This window comes from Halyomorpha halys, unplaced genomic scaffold (genome assembly GCF_000696795.3).
Source record: "Halyomorpha halys isolate HHAL.00 unplaced genomic scaffold, Hhal_1.1 Scaffold979.1, whole genome shotgun sequence".
Lineage (NCBI taxonomy): Eukaryota > Metazoa > Arthropoda > Insecta > Hemiptera > Pentatomidae > Halyomorpha > Halyomorpha halys.
Window position 1 is genome coordinate 390,075 of NW_027104784.1, and position 20,861 is coordinate 410,935.

The window sequence follows — 20,861 nt, forward strand, 5'->3', positions numbered from 1 at the left end:
ATGGAAATCATAAACAAAGAATCATAATTTTAGGATTTGTTTGTATTTTTACTAATTGATCCATATCCATTGTGGTAACAATGCAAAATATTGCTATGAGAGTAATGAAGAAAGTCACTGATGCTTTATGCTTATATATCTCGCCCAGCTCTTATTAAAATTCATTATTAGCTTGAATATTTTTGTCAATATTTCTTATTTTTTAATATTTATGTTTTACGTTGTTGTTTTTTTAGTCAAGTAAATATGAAAAATCAGCTAGATGTATTTTACTATACTTAATTTCACTGTGGGAGCTGTGTGGCGTGGAGGTGAGGCCTACTACTATCTCCAAGGACTCGCATTCGGATCCAGTTGTGACAGATAATTATTCTTTTACTGTATCAACCCTGTAGGTTCGGAATCCTTCTTGGGTTCCACCGGGCCTCATAAAATGCATTTTCCCTTGATTGGGTAAAAAACTGCTTGTTGTGTGTGATCTTGAAAAAATCGCCTCCTTGTATAACCGTTGTTTTAAAAACAGTACTTCCTTACAAAGTACTGAACCTCTGACCCTTCACGGGTTGTATTGGATCTAATTATTATTATTACTACTAATTTAACTGTATTTAAAAATATTTAAACTATATGTAAAGGCATTCCATTGTCCGCAATAATACAAATCTTTAGTTGTTAATTTATTTAAATTTAGCTGTATTTTATTCTCAGAAAGAATTAAGGAATATTATCTTATGTAAATCGAACTAAATTTAAATAATTTTAAATAAATTAAATAGTTGATAATAAATTTGATAGTTATATTTAAGTCGTTATTCACTCTGAAACTATTTTTAGTCAGGCCCTTGAATCGATTTTGATACATCCTAAAATACCAAGCCTATTCTTCTCTGTCAACCCTAATCGCAAAAAATTAAAGCCAAAGCTGCGAACTGATAAAGATTGATCGGCCTTTTTATTCACTGGCCTCTCCTCAACCCCGTCCTCCATCTTTATTCAATTATCTCGCTACTTATCTATCCCACCAAATCTACATTGTCAATACGTAATGGCATTTTTTGAATAATTAAGACAAATGTCCGCACTCAGCATTATTCGGTAAGCTTTAAAGATAGTTTTAGAACGCATCCAAATTAACTTCAGGTACATTCGTTATTTAGGTTGGTAGCTATGATTACTTTCTGTTAGTAGTTGAAACTTTTATACAACGAACTCCCACGTGGAATATAATTTGATCATTTAAAAATGTTTTATTACAATATGAACAAAAAATAAATAAATAAATAATGGAATTATCTATATATCTATCTCAAGCCGTTATGGGTCATTATTTGAAAATCTGCAGATCATCGCCTGATCCATTTTTAACTACTAACGTGAGCACCAGCTATAGGAAAAAAATAGAACTTTTCCACTCATTTTGTTCCACTATAAGTAGTAAATTTTAAAAAATCACCGAAGTACGGAAGAACGAAGGTTTGAAAAGTTGTATTCGATCTACAATTCATTGTTTGTTTCAATTCACTAACTAACTTAGTGAGTTATTACTCTATTTATTGTTATCAGTAAGAAAAGAATAAAATAAAAACTGTACGTCCTGGCGTTCTTTCCTTCATTCCCTCACAGAAAATGTTTAAAGGCATAGCTTAGTGAGGAACATAGTTAAATGGCTCGGGTGGGTTGGGACGGTAGTGTATAGCCCCTCAGATTGTTCTTGACCACCAGCCAGGCGATCAGTCGCCGTAGGCACAGAATTTGTGGAGAAGCTGTGCTGCAGTTTATTACCATTTCACTCCCTCAAATAAAAAAAAGAAGAGAATTTTGAAGTAATTCTTTCGCAAGACTAATTTTTCGATGGGGAATTGTAAAGATTTTTGCTTCCGCGCTCTTTTTTATGTTTAAGTGAATTAGAAAAAAATCTCGAAAACATTATGAAAGATAATTATTACTTTTTTAAGCATTTTTCTTCATCTCCCAAAAAATATTTTTTCGCTTCCTCACTTAAAAATATTGACCTTTCACTTCCTCATTTTAACATTGTTTTCTTATTTTTTTAAACATAATTAAAAGTACTCTGGCCTGGCCACTACGTGTAAAGTGAAGGTACTATGCTACGAATAATGCATTTTTACATCACGTAATTATGACTTTTATTATTGAGAATTTTTCAAAATTTATTTATTGATATTTACAACTGTACATAAATACATCAAGGAGAATTTTAAAAGTGAAATCAGCTCATTTTTAGATAATGAGCCTTATACGTCTTAATCCAGTAGTAGTGTCCTACTTTTTTGTCACCCAAGAGGTATCCTGTGAGCGTTTATCTCATGGTAAACGATTTGTACTGTTTTTTTTAATATTAATATATATATATATATAATTGGATTTTATGATGACAAAAATCTTTGCGATTACTTTTAGTGCAATTTAAAATTGAAATTATTGATTGTAGCTCTTCTATAAAGGTCTGAAGGAGAAGAGAGAACTGATCAGTCTCACCATTGTGAGTTGGTATAGTTCGGAGGTAATAGAGAAATTAATCTAAAAATACGGCAATAACTACATCAAAGGGTTATTGGAAGGTATACAAAAGTATGAACAAAACCGATGGAACCATAGGAAGACGTTTATTTCCCAATATGAGCAGAATGCTCAAGGATACACCTCTCGCTCCCGGGTTAAGTCAGAAAAAATAAAAAATAATACGATTTCTAAACTTTAAAAAATCAAAGCATTATTATAGGGACATTGGCAATCAATTAACGATCTAGTTATTCTAGAGAAAACGGTATGGAGTGGTGTTGTTTATAAATTAATTTTGGTATCATGAGGCATAAAAATTCAAATTTCAAGAGAGGATTCATTTGTTTTCTTGATCGAATTTATTGAAAATCATACATCAAAATATGTTAAATATTTTTTTCAAAACTGAGGTAAACCATTAATAGCTTATTTAATAAGAATCATAATAAAATATGATTTAACTGGTAATATAAGCTTGTCATAGATTTTTAGACACATTTTCTTTTTTTAAATAATTATAATTAAATAATGAATTACGATATTTACCACTGACTATTGTATACAAGATAGGATTCAGCCAAAATGAAGCACTGCGGGGATATGCAAAATTAATGCAGTGCTGTATTGTGTTGAGCACGGAACCTGTGCATAACCCATATTTATGTGTCCGCATGCACCTTCACAATACAGAATTTCTCATTAATTTAAATGTATTTATAATGTTTTTTTTTACTTAAGGATTAGAAGACATATCCAGATATGTTGTAAAATTACCAAATAATTTTAAGTGAAATAACTTAGTAAAAATGTTTTTTAAGACATCATTCCGTTAAATTAAAATTGAATATTTATAGACCCGAATCCTATTTCTAGTTGTTGTACAATAATTTATAAATTGATTAAAATATAAGTAATTTCAGTTATTAAAAGTAAGTACATTCAGTTATTAATTTACATTCTCAAGTACTCTGCTAGCTTAATGGTTATTCTGATTAGGCTGTTAAATACGCAAATAAATTGTTTTCTATTTAACATAAGTTTAAGTTATATTCCAATCAGAATTATCCAAACTTCATCTCCAAATAATTCATATACTGATGGTCTATGTTTGGACGAAATTAATATGTTCAATATTACTATAAACCTTTCCATTTCCACATTTTCCTTAACTATATTTAAAAACTTTTAAATAACTATTTCTTTTTTTTGGCATGAGTCCCTGGTCATTTCTGACATTTGAGCAGGTTAGGGGATTAACTACAAGTTACAACTAACTATTAACTATCAAGCTTATATTTCGTGGGACTACCACTGAAATAAAAGTCGAACCCACACCGCAGTAGTCACGACCCAGTCAAAGTTGGCGCTCTAACTCGCTTGGCTTCGAAGGGCCCATATTTCCCTTCACTGGCCAACGCCACTTAATTTTCATATAGCTAGGAAACAAGTCAACTTACATTGTAAACTCGCCGAAGCACAATAGTGCATCGACCAACATAATTCCAATATGTAACACCTTCATGGAAGTATTAGATTATTTTTATATTTAGGTGTCTATTATGCTGGTATTTTCATTCAAAGTTTCTGTTTTTTTTACGAAAAGGAGTTTTATTTTCTCTGTAAACTATTTTTATGTGCTCCCTTTTTTTTTTTAAACTTGTATCATATAACTCGTTATTTTTGGAAGGTGTAAAAGGCTTCAAATAGGCTTACTGGCATATCAAATAGAGGACCATTAGTTGTATAGTATAAAAACCGCACTAAGATGATACTTGCACATTTCCAATATAATTTATATTTTTTTATTTATTATTTATTTGCTTAGTGACTCAAAATTTCGCTGGTCATAAACGCATCCATTTGTTTCTTATTTGTTAATGCTTATATTCATTATTTATGTATGTACTTCGCAACAATATATTGTTTTCCATCCAGTACATCATTGTCAATTATTTAGCTAAAATTAGAAGATTTAAAAAAAAAAAGGGATAACATTTTTTAGTTAATTTCAGTCATTAATTGATAAATTAAATTAAATCATTTTATTAAAATAGTTTTATGTTTATGTTATGGAAATTAGTAAATGTGAAATAAAATATGACATAATACAAGATCAGGATGGGTTAATTTATAATGAAATAAAAGTCAGGGATTTATTGGTGGACACATAATCATGTTTCTCTAAAATTATAATATATTTTCTACTTATATATCTTTATTTTTTTGTAAAAAAAAAATTAGTTGAAAAGCTATGATGATTTTGTTTTTATTATTCCAGCATGTTTGGATTTTTTTTTTTCAAAATATTTACTTACTATATTTATAATTAATTAATTAATTTCCGAAAAGTAGACCTATGCAACATCTATGAAAAATGGCTTCTATGTATAGGTGTTCTAATGGCTCATAGGCCCTACGAATGCCTATAATGAGCTTTAAACAGAATTATTTGTCAAATTAATAACTACAATTTCACCCTATTTCCTAATTTAGTTTTCTCAATTATCCTATAAATTAAAAAAATTCACTAGTGCTAAATATTAGTCCTTCAACACAAAATCTAAATCCTTCATTGGACGAAAACTAATATATGATATTTGAGTAAGGCATTTTGTAATTTGTACTAACAGCTATGGATCTATAATTAATTAAATCAAAATGTAAAATATAATTAGTTAAAATGTGAAAATCATTAGGTATAAATAAAATAATGCGAATGGATATTCATATAGAAAAGGATATTATTAATATAAATTTATACAAATATTAATTGGTTCCTTCTGAATGAAATTGGGTATTTATTTATAATTAAATTCCATGCTTCGGTGCCCTAAATAATTAAGATTTGTTTATACCAAGAATATATTTAGCATAATTAATGTATACCTTTCATAATAAGTATTAAAGTTTAATTTAGAGTTGAAATTATGCAGAAAGTTTATCGTCCTCCACCGAATCGGGTTAAGTGCCATTTGATGTAAACTATATTCTCTCTATTGTTCCAGATATTAGTCTTTTACGTGATACCAACATTAAATAATTTAATGGATACCGCACCTTTGGCTGCTAGTTCCTCTACTTTAATCACCGCAATATCATTCTACTGCCTTAAGTACAATGAATTTAAACAGTTATGAAATATCTTTATTATTTTAATTTTATTAATAGTATCAATTCGCAAATTATCTTCTTCTTCTCACATATCTTATAACCGAATCAATCGTTTAGTGAATATCCTAGCATCATTGAGTGATTGATGACAGAAACTGAATATGGCTGCTTAAGCTTTAGAAAGAGGGAGTTAGTTCTTTTAACTGAACCAACTCGCTATTATCACTACTTGTGATGAATCGATAATTATAAAAAAAAATTTTTACATTATTTATGTTTTCTTTTCCATTTTTGGATTGAAAACTGAACTTCATCTTCAATTTTCAAAAGTAAAATTACAACTACTGAATGATTTAAGTGAAAAATCATGTTCTAGAATATAAATAGAAATAAAAAACATCCCTATGCAGGCTTTAACAAAACGCTTCAACCCTTTCTTGGTTTCCGTTATTTAAACTGTAATGAAATCATCCCCCACATAAAATTTATTTTTTTGTAGGACTTAATATCAAAATAAAATAGCTCATAGTCCTCAGTAAAACAAAGTTTCTCCGACTACGACTCCTAACTCTCTCTTTAATACAGAATTTACCGACTCGAAGTGAATTGTCATCGTGTAAATCACTTTCAGATGGATAGACTCTTAGATTCGATTCCCGATTCACCTGCCCAACTCTATTAAGTATGATACTTCGAGAGTCCAAAAAGTATCTATGTATCACTCAAAGAATCAAGGCATCATTCTAGAATATGCTTAGACATCTCAAAAGAATTTTTAAATTTAGAAAAAACAACAACATATAAATAGCATTTAAAAAAAAAAAAAATCTATCGGTTAAATTGTATTTGGCAGGTACTAGGATTTAAAAAATTAAATAAAAACACAATGTCTGTGATGTGCGATCCAATCCTTCAAGATATACATTGCCATGAGTACTGATATTGGGACTGGTATTCGGAGGGGGAACAAGTGGGCCTAGTGGTCCTTTGTGCCAACCCCTGACGGCTACCTAGGATGCCGCCGCCTACTAACCAAGATGGGAATTTCAAGATTCATTTTCCGAGACTGCCGAAAAATAAATATTAACTGCTCCTGTTGGGAATCGAACCATGCGTCCCAAGAGAATATATATTTTGGTTTTCTTAAAAACCCCATGGATGCGTAGGGATGATTTTATGATGAAAACGGGTTGAAGGTAGCTTCTTTTTCTGCATTCTGGTAATGCATTTTAAGAGGGGGCTGAGGAAATTTGATCATTTGGGAAGCGGTAGTCTGTATTTCGTGTGAAAATGAATAAATTTTATTTTTAGAATTTCTATTTGTCAACAAGATCTTTATTTAGGAGAAGTGGGGTGTAATAACTAATTGTTACCCCTTTTAGCATGCTCCTCAAATGTTTATACTGTTAGTTCGTTTATGATTAATCAATAGTCAGTCTAATTTTATAAACTGACATTAAATTATTAATCTATCACAATGATAGCTCGAAATTTATTATTCTAATGTTGAATTTTTTTAAATATAATTACTTTAATTTCTTACTCAAATTATTATAATTTTTGTTTTTGGAAAACCTTCTTTGCTAAACAAGATATAACCATATATAAATACAATTAAACCTAGTAAACTGTTACAAAAACAATTAGAGCCCCTCCTTGTTTGGAAATTTTCTTTAGCTCAACGAAGCATTATAAAAACTATTTATAATGTTTTTCTTTTGAGGTTAATGACTTCCATTCCAAATAAAAACTGTGAAGATGCACAAATCGTGACATGATTTCTTAGAAGAAATTGTGAGGTTTAAGGTCCATGAATATGGGACTGTGGTCCCGAAACGTTTTACCATGTGGTGATAATTTTAATAAAGAAATTTCGTTAAACTGGAAGTCATTAACCTCAAGAGAAAATGTTTTAATGAATTGACTCACCAAACTTCCTATAGAGATAATCCAGATAAACAATTTAATTTCGAATAGACTAATATAGTTTACCAATGGAATAGTGGTCATGCCGTGACCACCACTATTTGGGAGAATCCACAAGATCCCGAGGGATGTCCTTACATCTCGGACAATTATCCTGACGTATAATTCCTGTGTTGGGTCCTTGAGGATAATTGTTGCGCCGGCACCGGCTTGCACATTATCAATTCTCTAGTTGCTCGAAAAGAGGAATCATGGGGTCCGTGGTTAATGATCTCTGACAAATCGTAATTGTGATATTACGTACAGCTGTCCTTTTGCCATTACACAACGGAAATTACCAATGTCAAGGGAATGGAAAGAATTTATGGAATTTGATTGAGTGGAACAGGCAAAGGAATAAATGAATATTCTAACCTCGAAAATAAAAAGACACTGTTTGATAATCTTGGTATTTTAGTTTCAAGTTTGAATATTATCTATAGATCATTTTTATTGATTGAATAATTCTTAGATTAAGTTTAAATTATTTTTAATAAAAAAAAAATTAAATTAATATGTACCTAAAAACAAACAATCAAAGTGAATAAAAAAGAAGAAGAGAATTTAACTAAATAAAATAAAAATGCTTTGTATAACCGCTAATTTTGATTTATCTTTAGTTATATATCTATCGTTTATACTTGCCCACGCTCAGTGGAGAAGGGGGTGAGTTAAAGGAAAAAAATAAAAGTATAATCGCAAAAGAAAAAAAAAACAAACAGAAACAAAAAAGAATAAATTGCTTCATAGGCGCCACATTATTTTTTCTTTTGAAATTACAAAAATCCCGAAACGATGACTTCAATGTACCCACAATATAACTACAATAATATACCCCTATCTAAACAATTATCGAACTATGACCACTGGCGAATACCTTCACAGGTACATAACAAATAACCTAGGGGTGAGTTAAAGAAAAAAAAAAGAAGGAAATTAACAAGTTGAAAGCGGTGTAGGGGGGTGGAATACTCCATACAGATATAGTTGGCTATAATATGCAACATTACCGACCTTACCCCCTCCCTCTCATAACAACTTTTTATATCATATTTAAAGTATTCGCTAATAACAAGAATGTTATTTTCTATTCTCTACGTTGATCGATTAAGGACGAGTGTACGATGACGAGGAGATCATAACATCCAAAATTAGAAGATAAAATCTTCCATTCCTACTCCTTCACCGAAATTCCATGATACGGGACAGGCTTATCTTACCTTTGAACAATTACATTAGTGTTTGGAAAATGACACTAAAATAATGAAATGAAAATAAATGAAATTTATTTATATTAGGTAAAACTAAGAATCAGCGAGGTAAAAAAATATAATAATAATAATTTTGAAACTAATGTAAGAAACAGTATTCTGTTAGGTGTTATATAACCACCATTTCGAAACTGTCAGAACATGTAACTAAGCCTAGGCATATAGAAATTTCAAAATATAAAGTAACATATACATATTATATTCAAGTAATATAAATCTAAAGATGAAAAAAATATATACACAAAATCATTCATGGATAAAATTGTAGGTATCTAACCAATTTTACAATAAATAAGAATATAATTGTTGTTTACTAATGTGAAAAATCTTTAAGAGAGGATCCTAACTGTCAACTATATTAAAGTATTAGTTTGAATATTTTCACATAGTTTGATGTGGTAGTACTTGTAGTAGGATGCAAATATTAATTATAAATAAAGACCGAACAAAAATAATGACAAAAAGTCCCCAAGTCATTCATATTCCTAATCCTTTAGTTTTTCAAGTTAAAGTAACAAATTATTAATAAACTTTAATTTAATATAATAGTTATATGATTAATCTTGTGTTTTAGTGGTAATCCAAATACTTACTGGAAAACATCAAGGTGCTGAAATATTTAACTGAGCTAGTTGATTTGACGACTATACAAAAGATGTCTCAAAAAACTTAAAAGCCACAGTTCAGTACTATAGTAATAGAATAATAAAATAGACTAGCTGCTAAAGAGTTAGGGGGGGGGGGACTAGATAACTCACGTTTATCTTTCTCCACTTACTCTTGCTCAGTACTATTTCAAAATTTTTGAGAATTAGTTGTAGTGACCATTATTAGTTTAATGTATAACACATTAGTAACCAAGCAATTATAAGTAATGTATCAACTTAATTCAATTTAGTTATATTATTTGATCAATCTTAATCTTTATTCTGTATATCTTAGTGTTTATTAATTAGTTGAGTAATTTTTTTAAACTATTTTTTACTGTTACCAAAATACAGTTTTTTTTTATTATGGGTTGAACTTCAACATCCTCAGATATAAATTTATAAATCAAATTTCACAAATATTCTTAACTAATCCTTTAAAATCAAAACAGTTGAATTAAAAAAGCAGTGATACAAAGTCATATATATGAAACACTACGTTCTATGGTAGAACAGACTGTATCCTTAGCTATATGGGACACTTGTTTGATTGGTCCTGAATCACGAAAAAATTATTTAATGAAAACTATTTTTGTATCATCGTGTTCTTAACATCATTTTAGATCACATATAATTTATTTTTCCAGGTACTATATTTTGATTTTATTGTTGTTTAGAACTTTTTTTATATGGCTCAGTGGTTTTTCCCATTCCCCGCTTAACAAGAGGACCCCAACCAACGGAACGGAAAGAAGTTAAAAAAATATTGATTCCTAAGGAAGCCCGGGGATGACGTCGGCCTGGCCGATATTGGACCACTAGCCAATGGGAAACCGAGGCTGAAGGATAATATTGGACCATTGGCCAATAGGAGCCTAAGGCTATTGGATAATATTCCATAAAGTGACCCCCACTCTTATTGGCACCCGCTCGCTGAATGCCCAAGTCTCCGTTCCCTCCTCAGCGGCCTTAGCCCTAAATTAAAACTATACCTCGTAAAATTTTATCCCTTAAAGTTGGCGGACAAGGGCTGTCTGAAGAATAATTAAAATTTTTAATTAAAATGGCTTAAAGTTCGGCTCAAGTAATAGCTATAAAGATTATTCTAACAGAGTTTAATAGGAAGTTTCTGCCTCTGTAATTAATAGTCAAAACCTTTTTGTATTATCTAAGGAGAAGATATCCTATATCATAGTGGTAATGAAAGGTCTAAGGTGCAGTACCTGAGGAGTACTGAATCTAAACCATAGAAAGTACCGAAGTATCGATTTCAACCTTAGAAGTCACATTTTTACAAAAATCCATCTATCGATCAGGTCGTCACTTTTAACTGAAATAGCCAGATAAATTTTACGTTATGAACGAATCATCGTATTAATTGTCATTGGACATCTAACAGTGTCCCGCTGACGTCAATTGAAACTTAGCATGATACTGACCACTTGGCATCTCTTTTGTTCAAGAAGACTCTAATCAAATAACAATACAATGCATTTTTAATAATAAAGTGAACCGGTTAAATGGGATCCGCTTGCATGAAAACATTACAATATTACACCTTACACCCATATTTCAAGTTTCATGATACGTAGATTCTAAAAATCGAATTTAAAAAACCCTGTCTGACAGCCGTACGCAGTTTTTCCCTATAACTACCTATGCGATTTTTTTAAGTTCAGGCACCAAAGTTAACGGTTATCTGACGATGATCCACGGAACACATCATTAAAATCCGGCTGAATGGATTTCTCATTACTGAAGGTTTTAAACCACACTATAACTTCAGGAAAATCCGAATAAAAATTAAATTATAGAAGATATTTGTGTGCAAGGAAAATATTTTTATTGAACTATAAAATCAAAACGTTTGAGACACCTGTGAAAGGAGACCACATTTTTTATTATTATGTATTTACTAATATAATGAAATAATTAATTCAAATAGATAACTATTGTGTAATCTTAGCTACGTTTTAAATGACAACTACTTCGAGAAAAAATTTATTAGAAAAATTTATTTTTGAAAGACATCAACACTTTAAAGTTATAGGTTTTTTTTAGGTGAACATAAAAATGTATATCACAAATATGGATAGTGCTATGTTATATGGTTTTAAATATTTTTATATGTTCTATCTGTCTCCGTGGAAATATTTTATTCCAGGAAAAAAAAAAGTTTCGATTCAATCTGTACTGATATTTAAAGCTGTAGAGTTTGTTTGAACGCAATAATTTCAGGAACTACATATCCCATCTGAAATTTTTTTGTTTGTGTTAGACAGACCGTGTATTGAGAAAGGCTTCAGTTTTTATCACATCACGCTATGACCCCACAGGAATGGAAAACAGTAACCATAAAAATCTTGCGTATGTAAGTGTCGGCAAAAGCTGTCATAACTATGCCGTTGGAAGCTAACGCACTATGAAAACTTTTAAATTTACTTTTTATTACTTTACTTTACTACTAAAACTTTTAATCAGTTAGAAAATACTTTGTGAAAACAATTTTTTGCAAATTAAATCGTAGCTTGGGATAAAATGCATCATTAAAAAAATAATTTGGAAACTTGAAATTATATTATTGTTAAAAAATATTGTCGGTTTGACTCCGTAAATTGAAAATGTTTTAAGAAATAAGACTAAAGAACATTTTACGAGTTATTACTTTCAATGTATTTTTGGGGGTCGGTAACCTTCGTTTTTGTTCAATGGCGTGAAACTTCACGGATCATCAACGTCATTTATTTCGTATTTATTTATGCTCATATTCATCTCATTTATTTATTTTAATCTGATTTTCAGTTGTATTTGTAATATCAAATATTGTGATTTAAATTTTTTTTTCTTTCGACATTTCTATTTTTTCATAATCATCCCCAAGAGTTGTGGACATATTTGAGATTTTTTCAAAACTACTGAGTTGTGACGTGAAATATGGGCATGCCTGATAACCAATATATGTACTATTTACTTTTATTACATTGTCTGCATGAAGGTTTGTATTTAATTATATTTTTATATCTGGAAATTCTAGTTTCTTAGGTTTTTTCAGAAAGAAGTGAAATTGATATTTTGTTTTCTCTCTAATATATGTACTTATAATAATATACCATAATTATATCCTAATAATATCCTATAATAATTATATCCCCACCACATGCGTGAATCATTTTTTAAATATTTATTATAAAATCTAAATTGATGTTTCTGTTACTTAGATTTCCAATCAGATAATGTTTATCCATTGAGCCTGTACTGACCGTGTAACCATTCGGATTGAGACTGGCTGAGAAATATCAACCTTATACCTTCTCCGTCAATAGCAATTTCTAGAAATCAAAGCCAAATTTTTTTATGAAGTTTAGAAATCAATAATTGAATGTAAATGTAACACAAAACTTTATCACTAACTATTATAATTGGGATTTGTCATGATATTTCATGAATAGCAGGGAGAAACACTAATATAAAGGAATAAATAAAATTTTAACTTTTAACCAATACTGTATAAGAACCCCTCCTATCTGAAAACGCCGTATCCGAAACCCGAATGATCTGAAACATCATTTATTTTCATATTCTTTAATGTATTCTTTTTTGTTCATTATAAACTGATTCGAAACTATGTATACTGAAATTCGTAATTTTCGAATACGCAATTACGCAATTCGAATACTTCTTTTTTAATTTTATATGTAAACGTATATTAGATGTATGTAGAATATAAGTTAGATTCTATTTTGCGATTAGATTTTATCTGAGATTACTTTTAAATAACACATACATAATTTGTTATAAAAACTATGTGAAAGTTTTTTTTTTTCGTACCCTCCATTGAAAATAAATAATAATTATGTACAAAAAGATGTAAGTTGTAAATGCTTCCTTCTTTTACCCATAGGTATTTTAAGGGTTATAGTGAGGTCCACTGTATGAAAGTTCTAAAAATGAGGCATATTTATCTTTTGGGAAACGAGTTCTAATTGGTTAAGTTGAGTCCCTGAGGAAAAACTGAAATTAGAATTTTCTGTCGATGCTTTCTTTTCATTTTGATTTGATTCGGTTTATTTTTGGCTCTTGAGAAAACACAGTAGTTTTTAATAATTCAAAAACTACTGTTTTCTCTCCATTTATTTGTGGTTCTAGTGAAAAAAATATGTATCATAAAATATATACCTAAAAAGGAAAAAAATATATACCTACATACATTCAACTATTTGGAGAAAAGTTATATTATATTTTATAAAGTAGAATGTAGTCTTTGTACGATTTTCAGACATGTCCCACATACCCCTCATATTTGAAAATAAATTTTAATTTTTTAATCATTAAAATAAAAAAAAATTAAGTTCATAATTCAATGTGTACCGCATTTAATTTTATAGTTATAATTAATAATACTTAAAATGTTGTAATAAATAATAATCATACATAGTGATATTTTTTATTCATTATTAATATAAATATGATAATTTTATTTTTAATTATTAAGTTTATTTAATTTTAAACTTTTATCAACGTTATGTTTTTTATATCGATGGTCTAATTACTGTACATTTTCTGAGCCTTCAAATATTATTTCCTAAGTTTATTTATTTTTTAATTAATTTATACTATATATTTAACGTATTTAATTAAATTTACCAACAGTAAAATATTCTATCTAAGATATTTTTTATATAACCATACGGGTCTATTTCTTATTTTTATTGGATTATAGCGTTGAATTGGTTGCATATGAATTGTATTTATAGTTATTAATACTTAACTGAAACGCAGACTTGAAATTCATAAATAACATATTTAAAATAAAATTACTATGGATCTGTTTTGGCCGTCACAATGATGGACAAGCCCCCCGTCGAGATGGGTCCCCTGGTAACTATAGATTCATTGACCTTCATGCATATTCAAAGCCCTTAAGTGAGTTTAGACTTTCCGAGTAAATTACTTAAATGACCATCCTGTCGTGACCAGGAATTTATTATAAACTTGCCCTTAACCGAAACCCGATACAGTTTAGTCAGCATAATTCGCTAGTATAAATAATTGCAAATTATTTAATGCTATTAAATAACAATACTATTAAATTTTCATTACTTCATTGAAATCATATTGAGACGAAAAATATTCGATAAATGATTATTAGTTGTTATGAAATCAACAGAGGACTAAACAGCCATGTCTCAGATTTACATGATTTATTGTATCAACTAAATACTAATATATTTTTTAATATAGATTTTTGAAAATTCCAAAATAATCTAAATTTCACCATTTTTGGAATACGAAAATTCTCTTAGTTTTCTAACCGATGGTGAAAGAGGAATGTTTCATAGTTCATTTGAAAGCTTATTATTTGTGATTTGATATGTAGTATGGCAACAACTTGGAAACTTCATGTTCATTTTATATGATTTTCTTTAACTTTTATCGGGAATATTTACCTTTCGATTTGAAGTCATCAGCGGCCTCAACTTCGATGTCTCAGTTTTACACGATTTTTTGTGTATTATAAAATAGGTACTATAACTTGAATAATTTTTAATGTATATTTTTTTTAAATTTATTTATTACTATTTACAACTGTATCTACATAAAAACACATTAAGTAAATTTAATGTAAGATCGAAATGGAGTGATACAGGGATTTAGAGAAACTACCCTTTGGTAGCACTCTGATTCCCAAAACTTAAATATATATTGGTGTGTGTGTGCGCGCGCGCTGCGCGGTGGGGCGGGTGTTTTTTGAGTGTCTAAAATCCAGATGCCACTAGATAGGTACTATTTATTTCGAAACAAGATAGAATGACCTAATTTTCAGTATAAATTTCTCCAATTTATTAAGTGTTATATGTTAACTAAAACATTTATTAAACAATATGGAGCCTTTCAAAATGTTACATAAGTATCAAAATATGTCCTTTATATGTGAAAATAAAAACGATTTTGTATTCGCGATTATATTACTGAATGTCTCCATGTCTCCTTCAAATTAAAAGGGACAATAAAATATTTAAAATTAAATTCTTGCTATAAATAGTAACTCTCTCTTAGTGTTTTTGAGATTATAATTGAGGATTTTTAATCAAATATAAATAAACTTTAAGTAATACCTTGTTCTGTAATTTTATTGGTGTATAAAGCAAATACATCAAAACTTGACATTAGCTATCAAATTTCACTCTGGCACAATTAGTTGTTAATCTTTGACCATGTTAGTGATTCAAAAACAAGGTTAAATATGGTTATTTTCAAAAATCAAAATTCTAAATACGTAAATTGATCATGCTTTAATAATATTCATTGATAATATTTTTAAATTTATTTTTAGTAATTCGCAAAAAAATCATATTGATTTCATACAGACACTCCCGTTACAAGTAAAAGAAAAGCTATCACGAAGGCCGGGCCGGACAGCGAGGTATATCCATGCCACGGCCATCGCTATTGTCATATAGGTGGCTGTGCCTCTACCGTGTCATTTCCTCATCACGTTACTTCCGCTCAGCCCACCAATAGTTTTATTTTCAAGGTCATCTGTCAAAGTTTCTTTTTTTAGCTTCATGTGAGGCAATTATCTACGCATAATGGTCGGTTATAAAATTATAATATTAAATAAATATTTAAAACAATTATGTACGACCGAATCGAAATATTTTGAAAACAATTAAAGATTTTAAAATATTGTGTAGGATCAAAGTTTTAGATTAATCCAGCTCTTTCAAATGTTTAAAAAAATAGCTTTAAGGCTTAAAATTTCACTGAATTGTTTTTTCTTTGTCTTCAATAAAAGGTATATATTTTAGCTTTAATATTGTTTTTATAAAATAGTGGCCAAATCATTTATTCAATTTCATAATGAAAAAATTGACCTCTATTATAGTACACAACTTTCTAAATAAATTTTCATCTTTAAAATATTGTTAAAAATCATATAACCATGATCAGAGCACTTTATAAGTTATTTTCCGATGTATAGATTAGAAATAGGTTAATATGAAAATTTTTGTGAGACCAATTTTTTTTATTTTTAGATTTCTACTATTCGAAAAAAAGAAAACATTATTTTAATTTGATTTAAAACATTTTCATCATTAATAATTTTGATAAGAATTGAACATGAATATTTGCTGTACTGAAAATATTTATTTTCCTTTGCCTTGGATAATTATATTTTAATCATTCAATATAAGCAAGCTAGAATGTTAAAACCTTCGTTACCATTTTAAAATATTTTTTTATACTTTATCTTTTAAAAATATTTAATAACTTAAATTTTAGAAATTAATGCGATTTGGTACATGATATAAAAAAAGCAATGCATCTGTTTAGAGCCATTTTGTATAGGCTTGTCTCTATAAGGCGCTTACTTATATGACGTAAGATGCTTTTATATTTATAAATTACTAAAAGATGCAAGATGCTTATATATTTGTTTCAGCTTTCAAAGTTTCAAAGAGTAATCATAAATTAATATTTTTTTTCCCGCATTGTGATGCTTAATAGACGATAAGTAACTGAATAATTTCTTGAATGATGCTCTATAAAACTATTTTTATTAAATCATAAAAGAGACTATATTTTCGTAAATTATTTCTAAATGCACCAGAAGTGATGCAGTTTTGCCGCTTGAAATCTTTTTTTTTTTTATAGAATGATCTTCAAAGAAAAGTGGTTTAGACCGGTCTCCTTCGAGTACCGTTAACTTGCTCACTTGAGTCGAGTCAACGTAAAGCGGGCTCTACACACCCAGTCCTAAACATCTACAAACGTTATGTAAACAAAGAAAGTAACAAACACCCGTATCTATTCTGGTGGACAACTTGTATCGGCTATTACTTTCTAGTTAGAAAATTTTAATTATGAAATAGAACAAGATAAAGAAAATTTATTTACGGCAAAGAAGAAAAGCTGATCTTGAAATTACTAATACCAAATAAAATTACTTCTTTTTACAAATCTCTTTTTCATTCTTGAAACATGTGTGATCTTCAAAATCAATAAAGTATAATCATTTTCCACAATTTCCAGTTTAATATAGTAATTTTTCAATCCTAAACACAATTGTGAATACTCTGAAGTATAGGTCCGTATACATTTTTGTACTTTTGGGGGGTCGGCTTATGAGTGACACTCAAGATTTTCTACTTCTGAATTATTTGGTTTTTCCAGTCTAAAATGTAATAAAAAAAATTGAGCTCCAAAGAATTTATTAATATAATAATAATCTGCTAATTGAAAAATTAAAATCGTCAGTACGATATAAGAAAGTACTGTTACTACACCAATGGTTTTGCAATGAGGTAATTTGGTCAGAATCACGCTCGACCACCAGTTTCGAGGCTGGGTGAACCCCAGGAAGGCCTCAGAACACGCTACACGGCTACAGTGTAACAGAAAGCAATTTTCTGCTCAGACAGATTCGAACGGGTTCTTGGGGTTAGCAGCCACGGGCCTTACCCGCGGGGCTACCGTTCTCCTGCTTATAAAAAATAAAATTACTGTTTTTATAACATAAAAAAAAAAATATCTCAAATCCTCAAAATTATCTAATTACGTTTTTCATTTGTTAACCAATGATTTATAAATAACTTCAATCATTATGATTAAATAAGGGAATAATCATAATGTATAAATGTTCTATATACTTTATTGGAGTTGTTTTGTTTTTTTATATGGAATTCATTTCTAATTATTCATTTTTCCTCGGGATTTTCACTTCTAATTTTTAATCTCAAGAAACACACTATATGGATTTCTTTTCTTGTCATGTTTGACCTATACTAACATAGTTCGCAACGTTCATTATTGAGTATGTTAGTATTAAGATAAATATTTAACGACCAAAAAAACTAGCTAGGAAAAAAAAAAAATATTATGACTGGGGTAAAAAGGAAAATTTTTAAAAATAATCAACAAAAAGAGCCGAAATAATATTAAAAAATATTATACAATATCGTTTTATTTTATTATTCAGTTTTATGTTAAATATTTGGGGCTAATGCGGTCCAGCAAAAAGGTTTTTTCTCAATCATTTTTATTGGAGTTTAATAAATAAAGAGTAAACATAACAGTCTTATAAAAAAAAATTTATCATCATCGGACTAATCTTAATTTTGTTCCCTCCAGTGTTCCAAATTTTTAGCGTTCAGAGGTTGGTTTTTTTTTTTTTTTTTAAATAAACTTGTTTAAATCTCAACAAAGTTGAACCCGGCTTAAATTTATTTTTCCGTTTACAAACATATATATTATCTGTATTACGTTTCTACTATTCATTATAGTGATATATAGGCCTAATAAATCTTCCATTTAATTTTACTGCTCCTTTCTATAAACAATCCTAAATTTATCATTCCCTTGTATACAGGGCTTAGAGGCAGGGTGTGTTTACAGAGTAAAGTCAACAGTTTATATTCAGGAGAGGACATCTGTTCCGCACAAACAATGCATATATTTAATTATACAAGTGTTGGATGTGCAAATAAGTGTTTTAATGTGTTACAAGACTGATCCTTTGAAGTAATGAATTAGGTTTTTGAAATCAACAAATGAAGCATTAAAACATTTCCATAATATTGATTATTTGTATAATTATTAATTTTAAAAATTCACTATTAAGTTGTGACTACATTTATGTATACTTAATATTTATGCTTTTTAAACAAATGATAAATCTTAATATAATGTGTTGTAAATTTTTTAAATAATTGTGTTTGAAATTTGTACATTTATATTTTATGAAATTTTAAATGTGTTTTATTTATTGAAAATTAGATTAAATTTATTCAATTTTTTTTTAAATAATGTCTAAGGAATGATAGTATTTTATGAATAGTAGTTTTTATGATGAATGATTGCTAAAATAAAGTGATTTATAGTTGTTTGGACAAAATCTCATGTGCAAAATTTATGTTCATATGTGATGATATTCACTACTGATTTTTCACAACATTTTTATGAAATGTTGTTTTTTAAAGAGCTACATTTCGGGAACTATTGAATATAAATAGCTCTATTAGGAATGATATTTTAGAACATTTGCTCTAGTTTAAGTGATTTTCTCTTACGTTTTCAAGTGTTGGTTTTAATGATTTGGAGCTCCGAATGAAAAATTCATTTTTTTGTTACCTCTACAGCCGCCATTTTGTATTTCCCATACCTGTCCCAGGCAGACTCATCAATTTAGACTAATAAATAACTATACATAGTTTTCATTAAAGCAATTTAAAAATTAGGGTGAAAAAGCTAACTTTTATTCTCCCTGGCTCTTGTACTAAACTGCTCGGGCGCCATTTAACAGTTGAGTACAGAAGTTATAGAAATGGGTTGTGGAAAGAAATGTGTTGTGAGATTGCATTAACTGGCGTGTTTAGAATAAGTAACTATCAATTCCTACAGCATTATTATGCTGATGCTTCATTGGCCTTGAGAATATTTCTCTTTTGCCGTTGTTTGTAACTGCTCATTTGTTCTCTCACGTTTTTCTTCACTGTTTGACCTTAATAGGTAAACTGAGGCTATTATTAACTACTTCTTGTATAGGCACTGTGACTCCATTGTTCTTCTTTTATATGGAGGAATCAATATAAAGGAATATCGCAGTTGAGGAATAAACTTTTTTGGATTGGCGCTATATGTTGTTGGAGTGGAGTTGCTCTGTGAGGTAGCCATTAAGAAGACTAATAGCCTGGGAGACAATTGGGAGCCGATACAGGAACCATTCTGAGAGCTAAGACCTTATCACTAGCCAGCACCATCAATCTTGGGCTTTATTAGCCAGCCATCCGGCGAGGACACTGACTTCCTCCATGGTGTACAGCTTATGGGCAGCTAGATACTTCACCAAAGATTCTTTCATAATTTTTCCTTCATTTGGCACAAAAGCAGTTGTCAGTGGTATAAATTGATTAGTATAAAATTAAAGGAAAATGTCTTATGTAACATGTTTGTACCGTGTGCCGTATATCATTCTTTATTATATTAAAATTTATAAATTATAATTTTTTTTTTATAAATATTCCATAATTTGATATTTTTACTATTTTAATCTTCTAAATCTGTTTATTCCATTTCTCCTTCTTGTATCCTTGAATCCAATAAAGAAATTGCTGTCTATTCACTGATTTTGTTCGTCTTTTTCAAAAGTTCTCAAATTTCTTGAAATTCGATGAATAGTTTCGTTCGAGACAAAATTACTTCTTAGTTCAAGAATCGGGTTTTTTTTTTCATGTCATTTATTTAATTTAAAAAAGGAAATATATTGGTATACAATTTTTTTAAATGATTCATAAGACTTTTTTGTGTCGTTGAATTAAGCAGTAGACTTCATTCATTAGTTTAT

At 29.2% G+C, this 20,861-nt stretch overlaps 1 protein-coding gene across 4 annotated transcripts in view; it reads left to right on the plus strand.

The window, feature by feature from the left end:
* LOC106687556 (tyrosine-protein phosphatase non-receptor type 13) overlaps positions 1 to 20,861 on the plus strand; it is a 471,405-nt gene that overhangs the window by 374,203 nt on the left and 76,341 nt on the right. The window contains exon 1 of one of the 4 annotated variants that reach the window (XM_067045197.1): positions 12,437 to 12,512. The exons of the other annotated variants lie outside the window; for them this stretch is intronic. Coding sequence (XP_066901298.1) covers positions 12,452 to 12,512 — 61 coding nt within the window. The 5' untranslated portion in view covers positions 12,437 to 12,451. Of the gene's footprint in view, positions 1 to 12,436; positions 12,513 to 20,861 lie in introns of those variants that run through there. 4 annotated transcript variants of the gene reach the window in all.